The sequence below is a fragment of the Phragmites australis genome, chromosome 6 (genome assembly GCF_958298935.1).
Source record: "Phragmites australis chromosome 6, lpPhrAust1.1, whole genome shotgun sequence".
Classification (NCBI taxonomy): Eukaryota; Viridiplantae; Streptophyta; class Magnoliopsida; order Poales; family Poaceae; genus Phragmites; species Phragmites australis.
The window spans coordinates 14,301,261-14,309,830 of NC_084926.1; the positions used below are offsets into that span (position 1 = coordinate 14,301,261).

Consider the following 8,570-nt stretch of genomic DNA (forward strand, 5'->3'; position numbering starts at 1 on the left):
GCGGGCGGCGGGCGGCGGGCGGCGGTGCCTGCGAGAACGCCGCCATGGTCAAGCTCAATGCGGTGCAGAAGAACAGGGGCGCCCCGATGATATGCCTCATGTCCGCCCAGCGCAAGGGACGGGAGAACGAAAATGCCTCCTCTGTCCTCACTGCGTCACTCTTCTAGCAGCTCCATCAAAGAGCAAGTGGATGGACAAAATCATCCCCAGCAACCAGCACATGCTCAAGGCCACAGCTTAAAAGAACTGATGGATGCAACAATGCCAAATATGTCCCGAGATATAAGAAGCACTTCTGGGGCTAGTGCCAAGCAACAGAACAGGCATTTACACGCGAGGGGGATCCATGATCCAAGTTTTCGGGCAGCGAAAGATGAAACAGTTGAGACTACAGCTAATACGCCTGGTACCAGTCCTGAACTACTTACTAATCGCTTAACAAGAAACGGTTTCCAAGTCTCCAACCACTGGTCATGATGATGAGGATTTGCTGATCACATTTCCAAGCTCCAACCGGGATAGTACCATCATCCAGTCCTGTTGTTTGGGTCACTCTCACCTTCATCTGCATCATCGGTCAGGGTTCCCTTCTGAAGCAGTTTCTTCATCTTATGATATTCATCATAGTGAGCCTTCCGGTGCTCTTCGAAAGCTACACAGGAGCATGTGTTAGTTCTTCCTAGCTCTGAAGAAAAATGATCAACAGGAAGAAGACACAGGACAAATTTTCTCCATTTATGATAATCAATCTTAGCTGAACCATTGCTAATTACAAATAAAAAAGAGCTAATTTAACGTATTAAAACAAGTTGGTTCCACATGTCTTAGCTAGGTCTACTATCACCATGAAATTAATACTTGAAAATTGATGTTTTTAATAAAGGCATGACTGAAGAGAAGGGAAAAGCGAGCAGGCTCAAATGAACCTGGTATCTCATACACAGCAAGTCGATCATGGTAACAAGGTGAAGTTTCTATGTACTAAACTACTAACAGCTTCTGAAGCCAGGAATGTAAATCGGTTGAAGAAGTGTAATATAGGTACCCTTAAAATTTAGATTCACAGATAATGAAATCAGGTCACACCAGACAACCTAAGCTATCTCTCTCTTTCTCTATGTCTCTTTGTTGAATTTATAGCAAAAAAAAAAGGGAAGGTAGAAGATAAATTGTGACATGGCAACATAATCATAAGGCGTTAGTGCAAGCATCAAATGATGGTGTGGAGAGCAACTAGTTGTTGAACTTAGCATTGAAATGGATATCCAATTGAATCTCAACAATGAAAGATAAAAGATTACCGACCTTTGCCTTGTTTTATGCCTTCTTCTTCATTGTCACACGATTCCCAGCTATCCCTGTCGAAAATCTTTCCACTGGAAACAGCTTCGGCCAAAGCAGTCTTAATGGCATCAGCATAAGCAGATTTATCCACCGACTCTTCACTTAATTGTCTTGGTGAAACAGGTCCTTCACATCAGAATCAATCATCAGATGCATGCTATATTTTTTAGGGGAAAAAGATGCATGCTATATGAACATGCATAGCAGCTGTATAACAGAAAAGCAGTCCGGATTCAGTGCGCAGATCCCAGATCACACATACCTTCATCTTCATCAATCATAGGGTGGTAAGGTGTCTTCGGCTCTGTGATCTTTTCTCTTTCAGGTTTGTTTGACTCAATGTCATTCAAGTTCTCCTCATCCCATTTGACGTGTCCCCTGGAACACATCGGCCATGGTATTTTGCTGGGCAAACAATTATGTCAAACAGAAAGTGAGACAGCGCTAACCTTGCCTTCTTGGGCTCCCTAGCTTCCATGGTTGTCCTGATAAAAGGCACGGCACCTCAAGAACGCAACCTGAGAACCTGCAGTGGATTACCAGGTAAACATCAGCAAAGAAAAGTCAATCTAATATCTCAGGCATCACACGATAAATTAAAGATCCCATCAAACATCATCCTGAACATCACTATTTACCGAAAGGCACATTACTACACCTTCACGTCACTGCAAAACCGGACGAAAAAAAAACTCGATGGGGAACTGTGAACTCTTAACTGAAATACTGAAGTAGTCACTATTAATCAGCACAAAAATATCAACCGCATAAAACAGTATTCGATCAAGGGCGCGTCTGATCTCCATGCTAATTAGCACCATGATCGAACACGAAACTAGCAATTAAGCACGCCTTAAGGCAGAACTGACGTAAAAGAGGGGGGGGGGGGGGGGAATCGCAACAAAATCCCCTGTAATCTTTAAATCCAATCCACCACAGCGAGCAGCAAAAGGACATCCCACAAAAATCGACCCCATCTAGCCCCTGGACGAAACGTCCCATACCAGACCAACCCACTGGAATGCGAAAGGGGATCAAAGCGTCCGACCAGACCAGAGGCGACGGAGACGGATCGGGGGAGAAAACAGCACCGCTCGCCGCGGATCGAGACAGCCCCGTGGAGGATTCGCCGTGAACGAAGGGGAAGGAGCATGGAAAAAGTACCTGTTCCTTGGCGTTCGGTGCGAAGAGCGGGCGGGCGGGCGGCGGGCGAAATGGAGGAAGAGCGAGCGGAGCCTTGGCCGGAGACGGCGCGAGGCGAGCGAGATATTGGTCTTGGGCTCTTGGCAGCAATATTTCCTGAAAATACTTACGAGTAGCCCAGAAGGTGGGTCCCGTCAAATCCCTTGCTCGGGCGCTGGGCCCACATGGTTGAGTGGTCGGCGTGGCAGATAGGGATGGAAACGGATCGAATACTATGGAATCGAATTTGGATAGTACGATTTATTATATTTTAATTTAAATGTGAATATGGATTCGGATATTCTCGAATACGAATACGAATTGGATAGTTTGAATACGAATCCGCATTCGGATATCTACTCGATCTTCGAAATTCAGGTTGGAAATTTAAATTTTGAAAAAAATTGACTGAAATTTGTTCTAATTTGATTAAGCTGAATTTTAGAAATTTTGTTCAAAATTCATGTTGGAAATTTAAATTTTTGATCAAATTTAATTAAAATTTGATGAAATTTGACTGAAATTTGTTTCAATTTGATTGGGTTGGAATTTCGTTCATATCTGAAATTTCTAAAACTTTAGCAAAATTTGGTTCTCTGGTTGACGGATACGAATACAAATCGGATATATCTCGAATTCGGATATCCACATTTGAATCCGAATCTCGAAAACGAATTCAGATATATCCATTTTAGTATCCATTTTAGAAACGAATACGAATACGGATATCCATATTCGTATTTTAACAGATATAAAATCGAATAATTCGAATTTTCTACCATTTATTTTCACCCCTAATGGCATATGGAACCGGGTCAAGTGCACGAGTACCGCGGCTGCCGCCACCAAGGAATCAATGTACTCTTTAGCAAAGCTGAAACGAATTACCTAATTCGTTAAAAGTTATTTATAACTTATATTAAAATATGTTGGTTCTTATGAATTTTTTAAAAAAAATTAGCATATCATTTTTTCAGAAAAGATATTCTTAGCCAGCTTATCAGTTTTTAGTTTATTTAATCATAAATCAACTTTTTAGCTTTTTAAAAACCACCAATAAGAAAACCTTATAACTTCTGAGAAGCAAAAGATAACAATAAGCTATACCAAATAGGACCAACGATAAATAGTCAGCAGGGTTCGAAAATTCGACGGTTACCGAGCAAAAATTGCGATAACTGACCAACTCGGTCCGGTTCGGTTTCAGAAACCGGTAGGTAACTGAATTTGAATTCAAAAAATTCAAAAAAATAAAAAAATTCAAACAAATCTTTAAAAAAAACTAGACACAATTCTAAGACCTTCTGTAAAAAAACTTTTCAAAAATAATATCATTTGCATCATATTCTATAGATAGGAAGTTTGAAAAAAAATGAAAAAAAGTTAAAACGTGCGGCTCAGTTATTAACTCATGTTAAGGAAAAGTTTATCATAGAAACACATATTTTTCTTGTGTATAACATATCTTAAGAGGATCTTTAAAATTTATTTCACTTTATTTAGAGTTTTATTAATTTCTCTATGATTTTTACAAAGTTCACAAGCATAAAGTGAATATGTTAAGAAACAGCACTGTAATTAACTTTTTCATGTCTACTATTATTTTTCCTACGTAAATCATAGTATAAATAAACTAATAAAAATGGTTTCACTAATTTTTGAGTTGTGATGGATCAGTTATGAATTAATCTAGTCGTAACATATTTACACAATCTTGCATGTCACAATAACTAATTCATGAGTTCATATATTTTTAAAAGATATAGGATCATGTAAGAAAACTAACAAAATTAGTTTCATGATTTTTGGATTAGCAAAGAGTAAACTATGCATTTAACTTGGTTTAACAAATACATTTTCTCACAGAAAAATTTGAACTTTTTATGAGTATAAATAATTTTATCATGTAGATCATGTTACAAGAAAACCAACAAAATTTGTTTCACTTAATTTGAAGCTCAGATGAATTAGTTATTGATTTTACAAGATTGAGATAATTTTTGAGTTTTTTTGTTGAACTTCAATGAAAATCAAGAAAACCGCATGATAAATCGAGAAAACCGAGCGGTTACCGATAATGCGGAAAATTCGAGAAAACCGCTCGATAAATCGTAAAAACCGCTTGGTAACCGGTCCAATTCGACCGGTTACCGAACGGCTAAAATCGTAATTTTTCCTCCAAATTTCAAATTTATTCAAATGAATTTTATCCGAATTTTTTTGAAAATCCGAGCGGTTACCGTGGTAATCACTATTTTTTGTTACCGTCGGAGCTCGATAACCGAGCTCCGGTCGGTAACTTAAACCATGATAGTCAGTCGAGACAATGGTGAGCCGTTCCGACCCGAGCTCGATGCCTGGGTATCGCACTGGGTTCTGATTTATTTCGGATATCTTCAGCTCCTTCGGCGTGGCGCTACAGAAAGGACTGCGATGTGCTCGTCGTCTACGGGACTCTCGATGGGTTCCAGTGATCTCCAGATTGACGCTTTCTTCAAGCTGCGTGTAGTTGTAGAACTAGCATGTGCGTGCGTTAGGTGTGTGTGAGATGTGTGCGTGTGTGTAGGGTGAGTTCGCGCGTTCATATTCAGATACTACAGCTATATTCAGTGGTAAAGAGTAAAAAAAAACTACATTGTTACGAAACTTAATGACTGAATGTGCGGTTCTCCCGTTACTTGATGTCATGGCTTCATCAGACAGTTACATCTCAACAAGCCATTTATAGGGAATTTTATACTTCGCATAGGAGTAGGGATATAAGTGTGTACTCCCTCTGATCTCAAATATATATATATACACACATATATATATACACATATGTGTATATATATATATATATGTGTATATATATATATATATGTGTGTGTGTATATATATATATATATATATATATATATATGTATGTATGTATGTATGTATGTATGTATGTGTTGGTAATATGCCCTAGAGGCGATCGAGTTTGCGGATTGGATCTGCTAATGGGCTTTAATGTTGATTAAAGGACCATTAGGGTTTAGAGTCATAATGGGCTTTAATGTTGATTAAAGGCCCATTAGCGTGCTCTATATAAGAATAGGCAGGGGCCAAGGCGCACGGAGTTCTTAAGAAACCCTAGCCGCCTCCTATTCCCGAACTCCCTTCGAAACCCTAGCCGGGCGCGCGGTGCTAGCACACCGGCGCACGGCGATTCCATCCTTGTACGTGTGGATACCGTGGAGGCGCTGCTACTATTGCGGTGCTGATCTGCTCGGGAGTACTCGGGACGTACCCGCGAGTACTCGGAAGGTGCTCGGGACGTGCTCGGGACGAGGTTGACGATCGACTACTTGACGCGCACGACGTTGGATTGGTCTGCTCCAACTCTTCTTCCGCTGCACTGCTTGTCAAGTGGTAACGATTCATGATCCCCTACTCGCATGGCTTCCTGGTTGAATGCGGTAGAGAAAATTTATTTTGTGCTAGCGTAGCCTACCCGCAACCCTTCAGTGGTATCAGAGCCATCCTGCGTAGTTTTCGATCTGGATCAGTCACATATAGAAGATATGTGATAGAAATAGATTAGATCTATTGTTTTTGATCAGTTCATATGATGGATTGATCAATGCACGGTTGGTTAGGTGAATTAGAGATCGGATGAGATGCCAGTCGATGAAACCACATAGCCAAAAAGATTAGCTCGATCTCCCACCTGTTTTTGCGTGCGACTTGCCCCTACCGGCTGGAATCACCATCGGGGCTAACTGCGTGCATCGCGACATGGTCGGGAGAACAGCAGATCGAGGTCGTGTGTGCTGTCATCGTTTCTGGAAAAACCTCACGCGATGATCAATGGGATTGATCTAATGGAAATTGAGGCATTATGAATGACTCGGAATTGGCTCGATACGATCGATCCGATGAGATTTTCATAGCGATTTCATAGATGCCGTTGCGTACACGCATAGATTGTTGTAATAACATGATCCCATCACGATATTAGAATTCGATTCTACGCTTAACTCGTTTTTGCAGAGAATGTTGTGACTGGTATGGCCTTGTGATATGTGATGCATGTGTGTAATTTTTCATGGCATGCGTGTCATGGTTAATTGCAGCCCAAGGCTGTCATGTTATTGTATAACGGCCTGCGTGTCGACTTGTGATGCTTCTTCTCATGTAATTTATCTAGTGCTATTAGGTGTAATAGACTAGAACAAGATCATGGAGATTTGAAGCATGATGACCCGGAGGACAGGAACCGTGGCGATGAAGATCACCATGTGAAGGGGCCATACTATGTCACAGTTAATATGATTGCCTGTGATGTTTTTATGTTCCTGTCATACTATTCTTTCATGTTTTATATGTGGTGGATATGATTTTCATGATAGAGTAGCTTCCCTCAGAAAAATCAAGAGTAATTGATGCCCTTCCAATAGCTGCACCTACAAAGGTTTTGATCATTGTGTGGTAGGTCTGCCAAAGCAGGGTGCCATCATTTATCTTAACCAGTTAGAGTGGATGTCGGACATCCACACGCATAGTATTGGTTTACTTGATAAAGCTATCAAAACGGTTTTAGGCTTTGGGGCATGATGTTGGGCGCCGGGGCATTCGATGCCACCCAGCAAACAAGAGTCACATAGGGATGTGATTAGCAAGGCGTTGCTTACCTATGTCACTAAATTTCTAGCAGTGATGCCAAAGCTCACTAGAACTTAGTTGAATATGGATCTTGATCCTCTATATGTTGTTAGAGGGAAAACACATATAGTGGAGTATCTTTTGTTAAATTGTTTAATAGAAGATTCACATAGGCATAGTGCTGAACCTGCATTTTCTGTTGTAGATCATGGCACCGGCCGCTAGTAACACTTCCAGTTTTAATTTGCGATCGATTCTTGAAAAAGAGAAGCTTTCTGGAACAAACTTTATTGATTGGTATAGAAATCTGAGAATTGTTCTCAAACAAGAGAAAAAGGAATATGTTCTAGAGGTCCCCTATCCTGATGAACCAGCTGATAATGCTCCTGCCGCGGATCGGAGGGCTTATGAGAAGCACACCAACGATTCACTGGATGTTAGCTGCCTCATGCTTGCCTGTATGTCCTCTGAGCTTCAGAAGCAATATGAGAACAGGGATGCCCATGATATGATTGTGGGACTCCGAGGCATGTTTGAGAACCAAGCTCGGGCCGAGAGGTACAACACCTCAAAGTCCTTGTTTGCGTGCAGGTTAATAGAAGGCAGTCCAGTCAGTCCTCATGTGATCAAAATGATTGGTTACATTGAAAGCCTGGAAAAACTTGGTTTTCCCCTTAGCCCTGAGTTGGCTACGGATGTAATTCTCCAGTCGCTCCCTGCGAGCTTCGAGCCGTTCATTTTGAACTTTCATATGAACAGCATGGAGAAAAGCATGGCTGAATTGCATGGGATGCTAAAAACTGCTGAGGAAAGCATTAAGAAGAGCTCTAGTCATGTGATGATGGTTCAAAAGGATAGCAAGAAGAGAAAGCGCAAGGACAAGGCTAAAACTTCGGATGAGATCTCGAGTTCTAAGCCTAAACCTGTTGGAAAGCCCAAGGCTGGCCCTGCCGCTTCTGACACTTGCCACCACTGCCATAAGACTGGTCATTGGCGGAGGAACTGCAAATTGTACTTGGAAGAACTCAAAAAGAAGAAGGGAAGTAAGACTTCATCTTCAGGTATAAATGTTATTGAAATTAATCTTGCTACTCGTCCTGATGATTCATGGGTATTTGATACCGGATCAATGATTCATACTTGCAAATCGTTGCAGGGACTGAAAAGGACTAGGAAGTGTACAAGAGGCGAACTGGATGCTCGCGTCGGCAATGGTGCAAAAGTTGCTGCGTTGGCCGTTGGCGTTTACTCCTTATCGCTACCCTCAGGATTAGTTTTGGAATTAAATAATTGTTATTATATTCCTGCCTTGGGCAAAAACATTATCTCTTCTTCATGTTTGGAAGAAGACGGTTATGAATTCATAATAAAGAACAAGTGTTGTTCGATATTTTTGAATGGTATGCTCTATGGTAATT

At 41.0% G+C, this 8,570-nt stretch overlaps 2 protein-coding genes across 2 annotated transcripts; one reads left to right on the top strand and one right to left on the bottom strand.

Annotated features, from left to right (window-relative positions):
- Positions 1 to 237: 237 nt before the first annotated feature.
- Positions 238 to 2,649, bottom strand: LOC133921824 (protein phosphatase inhibitor 2-like). The gene is made up of 5 exons (XM_062366865.1): positions 2,509 to 2,649; positions 1,794 to 1,870; positions 1,607 to 1,722; positions 1,306 to 1,470; positions 238 to 652 (listed from the first exon to the last, which is right to left on the bottom strand). The coding sequence occupies exons 2-5, from the start codon at positions 1,820 to 1,822 to the stop codon at positions 528 to 530; spliced, it is 435 nt and encodes a 144-aa protein (XP_062222849.1). The 5' UTR covers positions 1,823 to 1,870; positions 2,509 to 2,649; the 3' UTR covers positions 238 to 527.
- A 5,010-nt stretch (positions 2,650 to 7,659) lies between these two features.
- Positions 7,660 to 8,332, top strand: LOC133920487 (uncharacterized). The gene is made up of 2 exons (XM_062365103.1): positions 7,660 to 8,213; positions 8,309 to 8,332. Exons 1-2 carry the CDS (start codon positions 7,661 to 7,663, stop codon positions 8,323 to 8,325), a joined length of 570 nt encoding a protein of 189 aa, XP_062221087.1. The 5' UTR covers position 7,660; the 3' UTR covers positions 8,326 to 8,332.
- Positions 8,333 to 8,570: the final 238 nt, after the last annotated feature.

Excerpts from the sequence above, each read along its gene's own strand:
- LOC133921824 (XM_062366865.1), bottom strand. The coding sequence starts at position 1,822 with ATGGAAGCTAGGGAGCCCAAGAAGGCAAG. Across the intron at positions 1,723-1,793 it reads AGGGAGCCCAAGAAGGCAAG|GGGACACGTCAAATGGGATG; the intron begins GTTAGCGCTGTC and ends GATGTGTTCCAG. Across the intron at positions 1,471-1,606 it reads TATGATTGATGAAGATGAAG|GACCTGTTTCACCAAGACAA; the intron begins GTATGTGTGATC and ends TCTGATGTGAAG.
- LOC133920487 (XM_062365103.1), top strand. The coding sequence starts at position 7,661 with ATGATTGTGGGACTCCGAGGCATGTTTGAGAACCAAGCTCGGGCCGAG.